Source organism: Scyliorhinus canicula, chromosome 15, assembly GCF_902713615.1.
Source record: "Scyliorhinus canicula chromosome 15, sScyCan1.1, whole genome shotgun sequence".
In the NCBI taxonomy this organism is placed as follows: Eukaryota; Metazoa; Chordata; class Chondrichthyes; order Carcharhiniformes; family Scyliorhinidae; genus Scyliorhinus; species Scyliorhinus canicula.
The window spans coordinates 46,744,236-46,763,013 of NC_052160.1; the positions used below are offsets into that span (position 1 = coordinate 46,744,236).

General features: G+C 43.7%; 1 protein-coding gene across 3 annotated transcripts in view; it reads left to right on the forward strand.

The window, feature by feature from the left end:
- mad1l1 (mitotic arrest deficient 1 like 1) overlaps positions 1 to 18,778 on the forward strand; it is a 1,113,232-nt gene that overhangs the window by 293,163 nt on the left and 801,291 nt on the right. For all 3 annotated transcript variants that reach the window (XM_038819492.1, XM_038819491.1, XM_038819493.1), the window contains exon 12: positions 17,917 to 18,054. In XM_038819492.1, the coding sequence (XP_038675420.1) occupies positions 17,917 to 18,054 (138 nt within the window). The remainder of the gene's footprint in view (positions 1 to 17,916; positions 18,055 to 18,778) is intronic.

The window sequence follows — 18,778 nt, forward strand, 5'->3', positions numbered from 1 at the left end:
GCTTGCCGTGATTTTGGTGTTAGAAACTATTTTTCGCCCGATTGCATCCCCCAATTTAGGCGTCGGCTGATGGAGAATTCCGCCAAATATCTTTAAAGCACCCACATTCAACCAACTTGCCTTTTGAAATTATTCGATACAGAAAGGTCCAAGTATTTTGCCAATCTTCAGTATCTATAATCTACTTAATATCTGTTCTTTTTTGATAGATCAGATTTTTTTGCACGCACACTAAAACTTTATTGCCCCCCCCACCCGCTAACCAGCACTCTGCGTTTATATCTCTCCTCCACTGTTAAATCTTATTTCCCCTTCTTGTTCCAGTACAATTATTAATAAAGCATTGGTCCAAACATTATCTGCAAATTGTTTGGATAAGGTGAAGTATGATAACCGTGGAGAATTGTTGCCATTGACTTAGTGAACAGGAATGCATTTTGAAGATTTACAACTCGGTAGCAGAACGAACCTACTGGTGTTAAACAGTGTTTTCGTCTTTAATTTGTGACCCCCTTCCTTCTTCCACACGACCATTCTCCTGATGTGTGTGGAACCAGCAATTCATGTACAAGAATTACATTACTAACAGTAAAAGTCAATGAAGAGATCTAGTGTTTCAATAATATTGAGTGTGGATGAAGCTCTTAAGGGAAGCTGTTTGAAGAGATATTGTTCTTGTCCAACATTTTCAGTATTTCTAATTTGGCTTCATTGATTTGGTGTAAACGTTTCGGAAAGAAACATCTAGTACAATATGCTCAAGACATAAGCAAATGTGTAGTTTTATGGCTTTTATTTTGCAAGTCTTGTTTGCACCAACTTAATTGTAATCCATTTATCATAGCGGTACAAATATGCAATGTTGTTCAAAGAAAAATGGGACCCAATCCTGCATTTTCCAGTGATATTCTTTTGTTCTGATATTTTTATGAGAATGTTATATAAAATATATGCATAAATCTTTTTATTGCTTTTGCTGTACACATCATGTTTTAACCTAGTCATAATGCTGGAAATTTTGGATGTTGTGGCATTTTATTGTTAAGAGAATAGTCCTGTGCTCCTTTAATATTATTCTGTGTGAATCTTTATTGAGAATATCTCTTTGAAAGTGTATTTTTAACCTTTGTCTATCACTAAATTACATTAACCAATCACTATCTCCTGAAATAATGAGATCTGGTGGCATCAAGATGATAGATGATAAATTGATGTTCTTATTTGGTGATAATTTTCTAAAACAGGTAAAAGTTGTCATAAATGATTTTCTGATTGTTCACTTGGTCACTGCACCATATGATACAGTTAGGTCTTAGGTTTGTGTTATAACCTGCCTGCTGATCACTGGCTGGGGACTAATGGCAATCCCACAATCCCTTGGGAGTATGAGCTTCCCCAATGAGGGGGGCAGAGAAATCATTAGCAGATTCCCTGCATAAATAAAGGTGGCCAGTTTGGAACCAGCTAGAGAGGAGTGAGCAGCAAGGGAGTTGCTGCTGTTGTAAATAAATGTTATTTCTTTCTATCCTTCAACTGGATTATTCGTGGCCCTCACAAAACTGGCGACGAGGGTTAAAGTGGATAGCTGTCTACGCTGCTGAAGCTACCTCCTTTGATTTTTGTTGGATACAGGTTGGAAGTTGTTTTTCTGTTCGACAATGTGTCTGTATGGACGTTTGGATGTTTTTGATGCTGCGCTGGAAAGTTGGAACCATGCGTCACTATTTACGGGCAAACAACATCACCGAAAACAAGCGGCAGGTGGCCATTTTGCTCACCGCCTGCGGCCTGCATATGTTTGGGGTGATTAGGAGCCTTACGTACCCAGCTGCGCTGGACACCAAGGCTTTTGATGAACTTGTCAACTTAGTGGGGCAACATTTTAACCCAACCCCGTCCACGACAGTCCAGCGTTACCTGTTTAATACCGCTGAGAGGACCCCAGGAGAATCCCTTGCAGAGTTTCTATCCAGGCTACGCAGGATTGCGGAGTACTGTGACTATGGTGAGACCTTGTCAGAAATGTTATGCAACCGTTTGGTTTGGGGTATGAACAATGTGGCCACCCAGAAAAAATTGTTAACTGAGACATCATTGACTTTCCAACAGGCCATTCAAATAGTATTGTCCCGAGAGAGCGCAGAATGGGGAGTGCAGGAGCTACAGGGAATGGAGGTGCACGCCTTTGGGCGCAAGCCCTTCCGTCCAAAAGCGTCTCCCCGGACCCCTGTGGTACCTTGGGCGAGGTGACGTCCGGAACGCGCCAGTGACCGCCAGATGTTCCTCCCCGAAGGGAGCCCTCTCCAGAACCAATGGATGAGTAGCCATGTCCGTGTGGGACTTGTGGGCGCCGACAAGGTAGAAGGGGAGCTCACTCATTTGGAGACCTTGTCTCACGGTTTCACTGACTGGGCAGCACCAATTGTACCAGTAATGAAGCCTGATGCCACAGTTCGCTTGTGCGGCGACTATAAACTTAGTGAATACGGCTTCCCGGCTCGACTGATATCCAATGCCTCGCATAGAGGATCTCTATGTGAAGCTTGCAGGCGTACTCTCGTTGACGAAATTATATATGTGTTACGCCTACCTACAGTTGGAGATGGACCCTGCCTCCCGGCCATACGTAACGATTAATACGCACTGGGGCCTGTATGAATATACACTGTTGCCCTTTGGGGTATCCTCTGCCTGCGCTATTTTTCAATACGTCATGGAGGGCATCTTGAGAGGTTTACTGCGTGTCGCTGTCTACTTAGACGACGTTTTGATTACAGCGACGCGGAGCCGAAACATCTGGAAAATTTGAAGGCTGTCCTCAGAAGCTTTTCAGAGGCTGGAGTCCATTTACGTCGCACAAAGCGCGTCTTTCAGGCGAAAGAAGTAGTTTACCTGGGTTATCGGGTGGACCACGAAGGTTTGCACTCCGTCGCAGATAAGGTGCACGCAATTCAACAGGCCCCCGCCCCGACTGACAGTTTGCATCTTCATTCTTTTCTCGGCCTCGTAAACTATTACGGGTAGTTCCTCCCCAATCTGGCAGCAACGCTGCCCCGTTGCACTTTCTGCAAAAGAAGAATCACACCTGGATTTGGGGTCAGCCGCAAGAAACCACTTTCCGGCAAGTTAAAGAACAGTTGTTGTCTGGGTTACTAACCCACTATGATCCTGGAAAGCCTTTGCATCCCCGTATGGTATTGGGGCCTTCCTGTCCCAAAAGATGGAGAACGGGGCCGAGCGGCCGATAGTTTTCGCCTCCCGGATATTGACTGCCGTGGAAAAGAAGTACGTGCAGATCGAGAAGGAGGGCCTGGCGGTGGTTTTTGCGGTGAAACGCTTCCGCCAGTATGTGTACGGCCGCCACTTCACTATCTTGATTGATCATGAGCCTCTGCTGGGACTTTTCCGAGAGGATAGCCAATACCGCTCATTGCTTCCGCACGGATCCAGCGCTGGGCTTTGTTGCTCGCTGCCTACGAGAATTCTCTGGAGCACAAACCAGGAACCCAGATAGCAAATGCCAACGCACTGAGCCGATTGCCTTTATCGACCGGCCCCTTGTCGACTCCCACGACCGGTGAGGTGGTTGCAACCCAAAATTTTATGGACTCCTTGCCTGTCATGGCATCACATATCCGAGAGTGGGCCCAGACGGAACTAGTCCTGTCAAAGGTTCGGCACATAGTATGGTGGGCAGCATAGACAGCTCCCAGGCGAGTTGCGGGCATTTTCCTCCAAGTTGTCAGAATTTCGCGTGGAAGACGGTATCCTCTTGTGGGGGACGCGTGTGATTGTCACGGAAAAAGGACAGGATCTGATACTAAGGGACTTTCACAATGGGTATTCGGGTGTGACTAAAATGAAAATGTTGGCCCGGAGGCCTCGACACCGACATTGGGAAGGTGGCCCAAAACTGCTTCATTTGCCAGGAGCATCAGAAGCTTCTGCCGGCCGCGCCCCTACATCACTGGGAATGGCCAGGGTGGCCTTGGGCGCGCCTGCATGCGGTTTTCGCCGACCCTTTTCAAGGTTCCATGTGCCTTCTATTAATCGATGCCCAGTCTAAATGGTTAGAGGTGCATAAGATGGTAGGCACAACGTCCTGTGCAACAATCGAGAATATGCGTTAGTCTTTAGGTACACATGGCCTCCCCGAGGTGCTGGTCATGGACAACAGCACTCCGTTCACAAGTGAGGAGTTTGTGAGGTTCATCAAGATGAACGGCATACGCCATATCCGCACCACTCCATGCCACCCGGCTTCCAATGGGTTGGCGGAGCACTCAGTGCAGCCATTCAAACGAGACCTAAAGAAGCAGTCTTCTGGGTCTATGGACACGAGACTGGCTCATTTTTTGTTTTCATATAGGACCACTCCACATGCGGTGACTGGGGTAGCTCCCGCGGAACTCCTAATGGGCCGGAGACTTCGCACCCGCCTTAGCATGGTTTTCTCAGACATTGGCGCAAACGTACGCCGCACTCAAGAACGGCAGGGATATGGTTTTTCTCGGCATCGGCCGATTCGGCAGTTTGCGCCTGGTGACCCAGTGTTCGCTCGAAATTTTGCTGGTGGTCCCCAGTGTGTCCCTGGCGGTAACTTTCGCTGAACGGGCCCTATCTCTTACCAGGTGGAAGCCTAGGGTCGTCTCCAGCGGCAGCATGTAGACGACATTCGGTCCAGAAAACCATCTCTTCCAAAGATTCCCCACCTCCGGAGCTCATTTCTACAGCCACAGAGACCAGACACAGTGGAGAGTATTCCTCACAATCTTCCTCTGGTGCCACACTCAAAGCCTGCGCCGGTCGTTTTAGAAGCGCTTGGAGATAGAGACTCCGAGATGACGGAGGCAGCGGACACCGACTCTGAGATAGAGACACAGGACGCCTCAGAGGGGGAGTCCTTGGGCCCACGGGCCGTGGATGTACAACCATTACGCCGTTCATCACTGAAACGTGTTCTCCGTCTCGTTACACGCCGCTCGATCCAGCGCCTCATGCAAATGGTGTCCGGCCTGCGGCAAAATGGGTCCGACGTCTAGGGTCTTCGGTGGATTCCTTGGACTTTTCAGGGGGGAAGGGATGTTGTAACCTGCCTGCTTACCAGGCTGGGGACTAATGACAATCCCACAATCCTTGGGGAGTATGCTTCCCCAATTTGGGGGGGGGGGGGCGAAGAAATCATTAGCAGATCACCTTCATAAATAAAGCTGGCCAGTTTGGAACCAGCTAGAGAGGAGTGAGCAGCAAGGGAGTTGCTGCTGCTGCTGTCGTGTATATATATGTTATTGTAAATAAATATTATTTATTTTTATCCTTCAACTCGTGCTGGATTCTTCGTGGCCCTCACAAAAGTTTAGCCCTTGACTAATATTGAGTTAACTGATCGCAGGGTAACAGTGGGTGTTGTCAGTATCCTGAGGTAACAGGTGAAGAAACTTAGCTCTGCTTGATGTCAAGTGACTACTTGTGATATGCCTTTCTCGGGCACAAATGACTGTCATAGTTAAATATCTGTCACGACCACTATCAGGCTCATGTGAAAAAATATCTCAAACGAAGTACCAGAAGAACTGTACCTTCATGAATCATCACCATTTTCAGGAGAACAAGGATAAAAATGTGAAAGGAAATGACCATCATCTGTCACTTGTTTTATTTTCATTTTATATAGTTTGATTCCACTTGAATAAATGAGAAATGGAAACGTATTATTATTTTATAAACATGACAATAATATACAAGTACATTGTGAATTGTAATGTGATAATTTACTTAAATACACATACCATAAAAAGTAATGTACTGTTTGCTATTAATACAAGCATTTTGTGTCATGCAGGCTATTTTCATTTCTCCCAAATGACTTTATTCTGTTTTGCAAAAGTCACATGGTTTCTCAGGTCATGATACAATACAGAATATATTTTAGATCAGAAAGTACTTGCAGGTACATGTATTGGTAGTTTTATATAGTTAAATACTTCTGTATCAATAAAATAAGGCCTGCAATGCCATCTTAATGTTAACTACTTCCTGTTCCTCCTGAGCGGTACCCAGTTAACAAATTGAGAGTCCAAACTGTTACAAATAGTCAAAAACTTTCCTTTCCTATCAAATAGTCATTCGTTTTTAGCCAGAACTGTTGTATCTTCTTGATTTATTTTTATATTTTGATTTCTCTGTTCCCTAATAACTGCACAACGTTTATGCTTTTTATGGAGTTTTAAAAAATTATTTTGCATCTCTCAACTTGTGATTTATTTACTTACTGGCTGTTACCACTCAGATCTACCCTTTCTCAGTCTCTTTTCCGCCTTTTTTGCCGTGTAAATTTCCGTTTCTTACTACGTTTCTTTGATCCCCCAATTCTAAAAAGGCAAAATTTGGTGGCACAATAGACTAGACTAATGGAATTGAAGAGGAATCTTGCCATGAATGCTCTGCTGATAATTGTAACTAGTCTGAGTCCAGTTACCACAGAGTAAGATCAGGGCCAATCAAGGATAGTAGTGGAAAGCTGTGTGTGGAATCAGAGGAGATAGGGGAAGCGTTAAATGGATATTTTTCGTCTGTGTTTACACTGGAGAAAGAATGTTGTCGAGGAGAATACTCAGGTACAGTCGACCAGGCTAGATGGGATTGAGGTTCACGAGGAGGAGGTGTTAGCAATTTTGGAAAGTGTAAAAATTATGTTGTCTTTGTCGACAGGAATTGTGCCGGAAGACTGGAGGATAGCAAATGCTGTCCCCTTGTTCAAGAAGGGGAGTAGAGACAACCCTGGTAATTATAGACCTGTGAGCCTTACTTCGGTTGTGGGTAAAATGTTGGAAAAGGTTATAAGAGATAGGGTTTATAATCATCTTGAAAAGAACAAGTTGATTAGCGATAGTCAACACGGTTTTGTGAAGGGTAGGTCATGCCTCACAAACCTTATTGAGTTTTTTGAGAAGGTGACCAAACAGGTGGATGAGGGTAAAGCGGTTGATGTGGTGTATATGGATTTCAGTAAGGCGTTTGATAAGGTTCCCCACGATAGGCTATTGCAGAAAATAAGGAAGTATGGGATTGAAGGTGATTTAGCGGTTTGATTAGTAATTGGCTAGCTGAAAGAAGACAGAGGGTGGTGTTTGATAGCAAATGTTCATCCTGGAGTTCAGTTACTAGTGGTGTACCGCAAGGATCTGTTTTGGGGCCACTGCTTTTTGTCATTTTTATAAATGACCTGGAGGAGGGTGTAGAAGGATGGGTTAGTAAATTTGCAGATGACACGAAGGTCGGTGGAGTTGTGGATAGTGCTGAAGGATGTTATAGGATACAGAGGGACATAGATAAGCTGCAGAGCTGGGCTGAGAAGTGGCAGATGGAGTTTAATGCGGAAAAGTGTGAGGTGGTTCACTTTGGAAGGAGTAACAGGAATGCAGAGTACTGGGCTAATGGCAAGATTCTTGGTAGTGTAGATGAACAGAGAGATCTCGGCATCCAGGTACATAAATCCCTGAAAGTTGCCACCCAGGTTAATAGGGCTGTTAAGAAGGCATATGGTGTGCTAGCCTTCATCAGTAGGGGGATTGAGTTTTGGAGCCACAAGGTCATGCTGCAGCTGTACATAACTCTGGTGCGACCGCTCCTGGAGTACTGCGTGCAGTTCTGGTCACCACATTATAGGAAGGATGTGGAAGCTTTGGAAAGGGTTCAGAGGAGATTTACTAGGATGTTGCCTGGTATGGAGGGAAGGTCATACGAGGAAAGGCTCAGGGACTTGAGGTTGTTTTCGTTAGAGAGGAGAAGGCTGAGAGGTGACTTAATAGAGACATATAAGATAGTCAGAGGGTTAGATAGGGTGGACAGTGAGAGTCTTTTTCCTCGGATGGTGATGACCAACACGAGGGGACATAGCTTTAAGTTGAGGGGTGGTAGATATAGGACAGATGTCAGAGGCAGTTTCTTTACTCAGAGAGTAGTAGGGATGTGGAACGCCCTGCCTTCAACAGTAGTAGACTGGCCAACTTTAAGGGCATTTAAGTGGTCACTGGATAGACAGATGGATGAAAATGGAATAGTGTAGGTCAGATAGGCTTCAGATGGTTTCACAGGTCGGTGCAACATCGAGGGCCGAAGGGCCCGTACTGCGCTGTAATGTTCTATGTTCTAGGAGGGAGATAGTGTCATGGTGCAACCTCAACAATCTCTCCCTCAATGTAAGCAAAACTAAGGAGCTGGTCATCCATTACAGGAAGCGAAGTGTCGTACACACCCTTGTCTGCATCAATAGCGCCGAGGTGGAGATGGTTGACGGCTTCAGAGTCCAAGTCTACACACCGCCAACAATCTGTCCTGGTCCACCCACGTCGGTGCTACGACCAAGAAAGCACAACAGCGCTCATCATTCCTCAGGATACAAAGCAAATTCAGCATGTCCATATTGACTCTTACAATTTTTGACAGATGCACCATAGAAAGTATCTTAGCTGGCTGGCATGGCAACTGCTCGGCCCAAAACCGTAAGAAACTACAGAGAGTAGTGAACACATCCCAGTCCATCATGCAAAACCGCCTCTCATCCATTGACTCTGGGTGCGATCTTCCAGCCTCGCTGCACTAGCGCTCAAGCCAACCGAGGCCGGTAAATAGCGGGAGAGGCAAAAAACTGGAACCGCACCAGCCACCAAGCTGTTTGTGGGGGGCGGCTAAGGGTGGGCCTGGTGAATCAGCTGGTGAGCCAGCATTTGGGACAAAAACCCGGTGAGGCCTTGTCAAGTGTGCCAATTATCGTTGAAAAGCGTTGCTGGCCTCACTGGGCTGAACGCCAGAAAAGGTGCGACAATTTCGTGCTCACTAGCACACTTAGAAATTTTTCCGGAGAATCGCGCCCTCTGTCTATATCTCTTGCTGCCTCGGGAAGATGAGCATAATCAAAGGCCCCCCCCCCCCCGTCCGGGGTATTCTCTCTTCCAACCTTTTGCATCAGGCAGAAGATGCAAAAGTCTGAGAACATGCACAACAGATTCAAAAACAACTTCCTCCTCACTGCTACCAGACTCCTGAATGGCCCTCTTATGGACTGAACTGATCTCTCCAGTGTAGCACTACACTTCGTATGCTTCACCCGATGTCTATGTATTTACATTGTGCATCTATCGTATGCCTATGATTTTCATGTATTGTATGATCTGACTATATTGTATGCAGAACAATACTTTTCTCTGTACCTCGGTACACGTGACAAATCTAAATCTAATTTATATAAAAATCTTCATATTTCAATACGACTTGGCGGCCTTGCTCAACTGGTCAGTTGAATAAGAAATCAAACCATAAAACCATTTTAGTGTTGTGTGAATTGCTTTCTGTCTTGGGGAAATACCTTGCAGATTTGCTTTGTATTTGCTCAATGGAATATTTGAGATTAGTGTGATGAAAAGATTGACATGTTGCACTAATCAGGACAAATGCCGAATTTCAAATGATAATTTATTCTACAGGAGAAAAGATGTGCTGATTGATTTGGGCAAGTTGACTCTGGCCAAGGTGTTGTTATGGAATAAGCAATGAGCAAATATAGGCCCCCATGCTTCTGGGTAATTCAGAAAGGTACGAAGTTGAACATATTTCTTATGTTTGTAGAGAAGGAGTCCTTCCATATAACTTAAAGTTACATCCAGCTAGCATAATTGAGCCATGTTATGAGCCCAGTTGATTATCATAAATTGATTGTTTGTCTCGATATTTGCACAGTTAGGATTGTTGAGCAAGTACTGCCCAATCGTGGAAGCTGAACAAACGTAGACATTTTGCATTGGTTTGCGAGCACGAGCTGGTTGAGTACGTCCTGTTTCCTTGCTATTACTAACAATCGGAGGAAAATGTTGTTTGATTAATCAAACAATTTTTGGGATGTAAGCAGTCTGTACTCAACCAGCCTGCATTTGCAAATCCCAAAACAAAATGTCTACTGCTAGGATTGTTCAGGTTCTGCCCAATCATCTTTGAGTCTGCTAATAGCAACACTAACTAATTTAAGATTGAGTTCGTAACAAGGCTCATTTACACTTGCTGGAAGTGATTTATATTCATATGCTTGGCAAATAGAAGAAATCTTTTCAGGTTGTGTCGTTTTTGAATTACCCGGAAGCATGGGAAGCATATAGTTCCCTTTTGCTTTCCCCATGGAAATGCTGGCCAATTGGATTTGACTTGCCAACAAATCAGCACCCTTTTCTTCAGCTGTATGAATTGTTATGCATGTTTGAAATTTGCATTCTTGCATTTGTCCCGATGAGTGCAAGAGGAAAAGCATTGTAACATGTCTCCCTTGTCAGCAATAACAAAGTCCTGTACTGTGATGATATGCATGAGGGGCAGCACGGTAGCATTGTGGATAACACAATCGCTTCACAGCTCCAGGGTCGCAGGTTCGATTCCGGCTTGGGTCGCTGTCCGTGCGGAGTCTGCACATCCTCCCCGTGTGTGCGTGGGTTTCCTCCAGGTGCTCCGGTTTCCTCCCACAGTCCAAAGATGTGGGGGTTAGGTGGATTGGCCATGATAAATTGTCCTTAGTGTCCAAAATTGCCCTTAGTGTTGGGTGGGGTTACTGAGTTATGGGGATAGGGTGGAGGTGTTGACCTTGGGTATGGGGTAGGGTGCTCTTTCCAAGAGCCGGTGCAGACTCGATGGGCCGAATGACCTCCTTCTGCACTGTAAATTCTATATGTTCTATACACATGAATATATATGGTTGTATATTGTGCACATAGCATTGGTACGACTTGCAACCAGCAGGTAGCTCAGGCATCCATCATGTGGACAGAAACACCCGGCAGTTGGTAGTAGGGTGTACGAGAGGATAGTCGCCCTTAGAGTAGTTTCAGGAGAATTCACTGAATTCGTATAGTAGTTATTGTTTGTGTAGTTATCATTGCACGTGTTTGTTAATAAATAAGCTTCCTAGTTAAACAACTAGATGTTATGTGTATGTCATTACGATGGCCATATCACAGAACATAACATGTACTACCAAGCGACTGTCTAAATAGTATCAGTGATTAAAAAAATGTTAAATCTCCAGTGCTGGCATCCTGTGTTTGATGAACATATAGATTAGCTCAAGTGTAGCAACAATTGCAAAGGTATATTTCAAAGCAAATTCTTTTTATTATACAATTGAGATACATTTGTATCATTAAGTCCCATCAAGACTAATATGGTCTGATAGTAAATGGGTTAATCCATCCCCAGATAAAAATATATTTTCAGGACCTTGAATGTTGCAGTAATGACTCATCTATTGACGTACGCTTTGGGGTAAATAGAGCCTTAATGATTCTACACTCCGGGTGGTCTATCATATCTAGAATCTTGATTTACAACTCTGCCGTTAGTTCTTATTTCTACATTAGTCAGCAGATGTGATCTTGCAGCTTGACACAATGTTCCTCATTTGATTGGAGTAGCTTATTGAAGAACAGTTGGAATTTAGGAAGAGGAGTAGACCATTTGGTCCCTCAAGCCTGCACTGCCATTTAACTAGATAATGGCGGTTCCTCTACCTCGATGCCATCTTCCTGCACCATCCCCATTCCCGTTCATATCATTGGTATCCAGAAATCAATCTCTGCTTTAAACCTACTTGATGACGTGTGTCTTCACAGCCCTCTGGGGTAGAGAATTGCAACAACTCACTGCCCTCTTCTGATTGAAGAAAATGCCCTTGAGACTTTCAGTTCCCAGTCTTCATCACCCTGCAGCTACATCTCTATAACGACAATTATATCATACCTGTTTACTTCTATTTGTGCCCTCAATTCATATGCCTTGTTGTGAATGTTTCACGCATTCAGAAAGAGTGCCTTTAATTTGCCATATTATTTTCACAATTTCTTGCTTTAGCTGTTGGTGCACTCTTTTGTTTGTATGCTCTGTCCCTCTCTGATGCACTTTGATGATCTTTTACATTAGTGCTGTCCTGTTCTCTTACCTTCTTCTCTCTTCAGGTTATCACATCGTCCCTCGCCCCCACTATCTAGTCTAAAGCCCTTTCTTCTGCACTGGATATAGGACTCATCAGAACACTGCTCCCAGCAGGGTTCAGATGAAGAGCATCACAACAATACAGCTCCCACTTTCCCCAATACAGATGCAAGTCCCCCAGGAATTGAAACCCATTTCTGCTTCACCAATCCTTAAGCCAAGCATTTGATTATCTTATATTATCTACCCTGTGTTAATTTGCTCATGGCTGAGGTTATTACGTTTGAATTTAGCCCCGAGCTCCTCATAAAATCGAAGCAGAACGGCCTTCCCAGTCCTACCTGTGTAATAAGGATGATGACCACAAAGGCTCCGCTCCAGCCCAGGTGTCCTGAACTCTGGCATCAGGCAGGCAGCACAGCCTGGATTTTTGCACTCGGCTACCTGTGTTATAGGGACGATGACCACGAAGGTTCCTCTCCAGCCCAGGTGTCCTGAACTCTGGCATCAGGCAGGCAGCCCAGCCTGGACTTTTTCTCTCGGCTATAGAGAACTATGTCTATCCCCTTCACGATACTGACCCCTACTATCACTACATTCCTATTTGCACACCCACTTGTAAGGCCTCCTGTTCAATGGTGTCATTGTCAAGTTTGCTCATCCGTTCTGCAGCCTGCACTCTAGTTCTTACAGGCTGCACGAACCTCAAACCTGTTGGACAAATACAAGGGCTGAGGCTCCTCCTTCTACTTTCTCAATCCCCTTGCCTGCCTCACTTTCAGTTAGACACTCCTGCCCCTAACTACTGGCCAAGTCAGCACACCCAATCTGAAGGGATGTGACCACCTTTTGGGCAGTGTCCAGGTTATATTCTCCCTTTCTAATGTGTCACAGTGTCTGCAGTTCAGTGACTTGAAGCTTTTTGTGAATTAAATTAATGCCACTTCTTAACATCACTTAAATGTACTAATTTAAACCATAGTAATCCAATAACCGCCGTCAGTTAAGAATAAAATAAATAATGGACTCACTCATTTCTTTCTTCGCTTCCGCTCATGTTTCTAAATAATTATAAGGTAGGTTATTTAAGTTATTTAAACGTTTACATGTTTTGAAGTTCCAGCTCTTTACAGATTGTCCTTAAGCAGTTACGCAGCAACCAATCAACACAGAGTTTTCTTGTGAGGTCACTGATTTTTTTTCCGCCTCAAATGCAACATGTGCTGCAAGTTTAAGCTGCGCTTTTCTCTCTGCTCATTGGAACCCCACTGATCTGGCTGAGCTCTCGCCTTCCCCCTCTACTGCTTGCAGCCTTGCTGCTCTTGCTGTCTCTCACCTCTTGGACTGAGCTCACGCCATCCCCCTCTGCTTTTTGTAGCCCCACTGCTCTGGTTGATTCTTGCCTCTCAGACCGAGTACTTTACAGTTTTATCAAGTTACCCAGTGCCATTTGCATTTACACCCAAATCTGGCCTCCACCAGGCAGAGGTCAACGTGTCCAATCTGTTGGATGCTCATAAAACTGAAGGAAAAAGTGAGATTAGATCAATAAAGTAAGTTGGGCAGTTTATTATTTATTGCAGCTGATAGCAACATTTGGGTAACATTTGCTGTTGCTATGGTTTATTTTAAAATCACTGAAAACAAATGGCCAGCAATCATAGTATTTGTAATATTTTTCTTTCTGGCTATTTTTTTCCTTCTGGATATTTATTTCATCAACAATTCTCAGAATCTGAGTTTTCCTGTGCGTTGAAATGACTGACCTTGGAAGTGCAATAATGGACTTATTCTTAAAATGGCTGATTGTTGAGGGTCTCTCTTCCAATTGCTGCCTATTGATTTTCCACTCGAAAGTCAGTTTGTCAGGACAGGATTTAACTGTGCTGTGCTGCCGTGAATGACCAAAAAATCTACAGTCTATTATAAAATGTCTACCATGGGTAAGTGCTGAGGGCATGCCAGCATCTGAGGATTGGCATCGCAGCATGGGTCATCAGTTTAGAGTAAGTAAGAAATAATTTGTTTCATATTTGAAATTGGAGAAAAAAAGGTTGTGAATTCTTCAGAATCAAGCAGCTGGGATAATACCTGCAGATAAGTCAATTTACTGTCATTTGAATTTTGAAAGACACCAATATGAAATAATTAATCTTTGTTTCATGCATTATTCAAAACATGAGTAAGCACCGAGTCTGAAAAATCAATCTCTCGTCTTTTGGATGCTATTCAATGCACACACTCTAATTTGTGCCATCCAAGGATTCAATCACTTTTCACACCATTGGCAGTTAACTAATGGTGTGGGACTTAATTCAGATTGGGACCTCACTTTATAGAGGTCTTCTATCTGACCATTCATCCTTCAGATAGTCTTCTTTCAAGTAAGGAGTAGATTGCTCCCTAAGGAATGTTTGGAAACCTCCCTAACCATTGCCAAAGAAAGCAATCCAAAATGAGCCTGACTTTTTTTACTGAGCCATCTACCATGGAGAATTGGTAAGCTATTGCTGCTTGCATAAACATGGTCCCTTTATGCACTTCTTATTGTGAGCTTGTCCTTTGCGGGATGCAGATTTAGCTTCATTGCGCTATACATATGTTGGAACTGGAGCATTGAGTGCATGACTGATTCAACTCCCTGCGCAAGATCATTGGAAACTGATCTGCACCAAGGGAATCCGAGGAAGATGGTATTAAATTGTCTGTTCATCAAAAGCTGGAAATGCCGAGATGGAATTTGACACAAGAGTTTACCATGTAGTAGCTCCAGAGATCTCTGATTGGGAAGTGGAAAAATTGTGGGGGGGAAATTCATATCGACCACACAGTTTAAGTAAACAGTTGGCTTCAAGTTAACTGAAAGGTCAGACGGAAAGCGGCAATGATATCGGTTCTTGGGCAGTATTTGACAGCATGAAACACAAACTATCTAAAAGTCGCAAAGATATTTTTATATATGTGTTTGGCGGATTATTGACTGGAACCTACCAAGCTAGCCTACATCATGGGCGTCCATGCTATTTGGAGAGTTAAAGTGATTTGTCGCTACATTACTGAGATGTTCTCATCATCTGCTTAAAATTTTCTTGGGTTACTTAAAAGATATTTCCAAGCTTGGGCTGTAAAATCCAGCAGTTTCATTTGTTGGTTAAACCAGCATCAGAACATCAAAATCAATGCTACCCACTGTCCTGCAGTTGTGTTCAATGCTAATTTTTTGTTTCTGATATATTTGATATAATTTTTCTGAATAACAATCTCAAGTTTTTCAAAAACAACATACTTTGAATGTCCAAAGACTTTTCTTAAATTACATATTAATGATAAAATAGTGCTTTTTTGGGTAATCATTGGCCCTTGATCTTCCCGTCTCTGGATCATTGGAGATCCCGATGCGCTGATCTGTGAGGGAATTACCCAGGAACTCTGAACTTCGGATGGGCAATTCCTCTGCTCCCCAGGAATCTCTCTGAAATTCAGAATTGCAGACCTGGGACACTTGCAACTTACTTATCTGGATAGTTAACAAGGAAATATTAGACAGAAAAGTCCGAGTCTGACTCCTGGGTAATTACAGAATTGACTTCACCTGTGACAACCTGACTATCCTGTGACCGGACTACTCTCCCGACCTAACCTGAACACTCTTCTGATGACCCTGACCCAACTTGACCACTCCTCTGACATCTCACCTCTCGCCTACTTACCCACTTAACCTCGCCCACCTTACCTATCACTACCATTCACCCATTCACTAACATTCAGCCATCTGCTGGCATTGACCCATTCACTGGCATTGACCCATTCACAAACATTCTACCTATTCCCTAACATTCCACCTATTCACTAATATTCCACCTATTCATTACCATCCATCCGTTTACTAAAATTCACATTGGCCATTTAAACATACCTTATGGTATGGTGGGGTCAAACCCGTGCACTTACTCTGGCGATTTAAAATAGAGTTCTTTGCCATTAAACGTGACCCACAGCCTCGCTGGGTACCATATGCCAAACTGAACTTTACTTTTAAGAAGTGACAATTTGGCTCAGTTAAACTCTACCCTGTGCTTGACCAGGTTGACTCCAATGTCTTGGTAGATAAAATTGTGTGTCCTTCTACCCACAAAAATGTGTGTTCCTCACCCAGTTACGAATCCGCCTCGTGTCCTGAAATTGTGTAGTTTCACAATTATCACCCATGGTGGTTTCCTGATTTTGTTTTTTTGCCGGAGTGACCTGTGGGCCTGTACACTTCTGGGGGTTTGGCGAAACTTTCTTCTCCGATCAGTTTCTCGGACATCTTTGCAACGTACTCTGTCGGGTTCTTTCCCTCTGCGTTTCTGATAGCCTGACAATTCTCAGGCTCTGTCGATGGAACCTCTTCTCCTGATCGTCAACTTTCACCTTGACTGCTTTGTGGGTCATTACAAACTTTGCTTCCTTTGCTTCGAGGGAGGCAATCCAGTCGCCCTGGTTGGTGGCTCATTTTGCGAGGTCCTGCACCATCATTCATGGGTCTCCAGTCTGCGCTCCGTTCTGTTTATTGCCTCCTTTATGGGGGCCAGTGCGGTTTCTATTTCCGACCTCATGGCCGACATAAGGTCCTCTTATATTGAGTCTCTGTGATTCTGGAACTCTATTGAGAGAAACTCCAGCAGTTCCTTCTCCATCGATGAGTGAGTCAGCGTTTGAGTTGTTGACCCTACTGGGTCTGCTCTGCTTTGCTGCGCGTGTCCTCTTGTTCTGAGGTTGGGTCTTCCTTTCCCAACTTCTGCTGTTTTTCCGGCTTTGCGGTTGGTCAGTTGGCCATTTTGGTCGATGGTGAAATTGGGGGATTTTGTGGTGTTTTCGTGTCCGTTTGACCGGTTAAATGGGCCGAGTAAGAAGTTCCCATGAGAGAGCCACCTTTCGTGTGACTGCTCAGCTCATGGCCGCCACTGGAAGTGGAGGGTGAACTTATAACCTTTAACAAAGATCCCTAGGTCACCATCCAAGTGGCCAGATAATAAAATGCTTTTTCATATTTAATAAAAAAACATTTTTGAAAGGTATGGACCTGAATTCTCTCGCCATTCGATGTCGACAGGGTTCTCTGGTCCTGTTGGCAGCACGCACTCAATTGAGGGTTTCCCGTTAGTGTGACATGGCTTCAATGAGAATTCCCATTGACAGCGGAGGGAGCAGAGAATCCCGCCACCAGCGAAAGGTGTGCCCACCATCAAGAAACACACAGTGGGAGGCCAGAGAATCCCGCTCATGATTTTCCCAGCAAAGCAGCAGCGGAATTTTCAAACTTTATCTTGACCAGTAATCCCAGTTGTTTAGTGAGTTTTGGAATACCTGAAAGATGGCAATACCTGTATTATCTTATCCTGTCTGTTCCTGCGTGTTTCAATTGTATCTCAGTTCGTAGCACATTCACCTCTGAATCAAACAATTGTAAGTTCACTATCCACTCCAAAAATCAAGGCCGACACCCCATTGCAGTACTGAGGGAATGCTGCATTGTTGTAGGAGACATCTTTCAGGTGAGTATAAAAGATCCCATGGCAACAGTGCCCTGGCCAATATTTATATTTTAGTCAACATTACATGAACAGATTATCTGGTCATTATCACATAACTCTTTGTGGAAGCTTGTGTTGAAAGTTAGCTTTGTGTTTCTTGCATTACAGCAGTGTTGTTGTGCTTCTTTGGCCGTAAAGTCCTCTGGTCTTGAAAGGTGAGATGTGAATGCAAGTCTTTATTTTGTTTGGTTGCAATGGCAATGAAGAAAGTGGATGTAAAGAAGTTGAAAATTTGAGCTCTATTTACTTAAAAGGCAAGCCTCATCCTCGCAAGTCATTCGATGCAGCCAAGTATTTCTGAGTATAAATATTTTGTTTGGGAAAAAGAAAAGCAGAATTTTAAGGCTGGTAATCTGCGTTTGTGTTGCAGGCTCGTGATGGGATGAAAGGCATTTTGGATTCTTATGATAATGAGTTGGTTACCAATTATTCGCCACAGCTGAACCGAAGGGTACGTGAAGCGGAAGATATGGCTCAGGAACTACATGCCCATATTTCTGAGCTGGAGGTAAGCAACGACTGGCTCATCTGTCGCAAATTGGACAATTTGTTGCAATGAATGAGATTTCAGACGTTTGGAGTTTGCTTAACAAATCGTAGTTTTTTGTGAAAAAACTTTCATAAATATACACGTGCCTTAAAATTAGATGGCGATCACATTTGAATGTAAATATCTCAAACACAGAAACAAGGCTAGCAAAGCAGAGATCTGTGGAACATGTGCAGAATGTACAGTAGATGATCTTTCTAACATTATTAGTCACTAATCTAGTAGGAATTCAGAGAACCTTGGTTGACTGTGGTGAGAATAAGAAGCACATCCATTCACATGGAGTGGTTGAAGCGATTGAAAGGATGCTGTGAAAGCTAAAGTGCATTAAAGATTATCTTTACAGTAACCTCTGAAAATATGAGATGCAATCAGTAAAAGCATTGAATGCAGAGTCAATTATTATAATAATAATCTTTATTATTGTCACAAGTAGGCTTACATTAACACTGCAATGAAGTCACTGTGAAAATCCCCTAGGCGCCTCTTTAGGTACACTAAGGGAGAATTCAGAATGTCCAATTAAAGATATGACCAAGAGAGTAAGATTTATAATGACCTTGTAATATTTTGAAACTGAGCTTTGAATGTTCTCAGTATTTTGGATGTCAGTTTTTTGGCGCATTATGTTTAATTAACATTCCATGGTGAACTCCCTTTCTCCTGTCAAATATTAGATAAA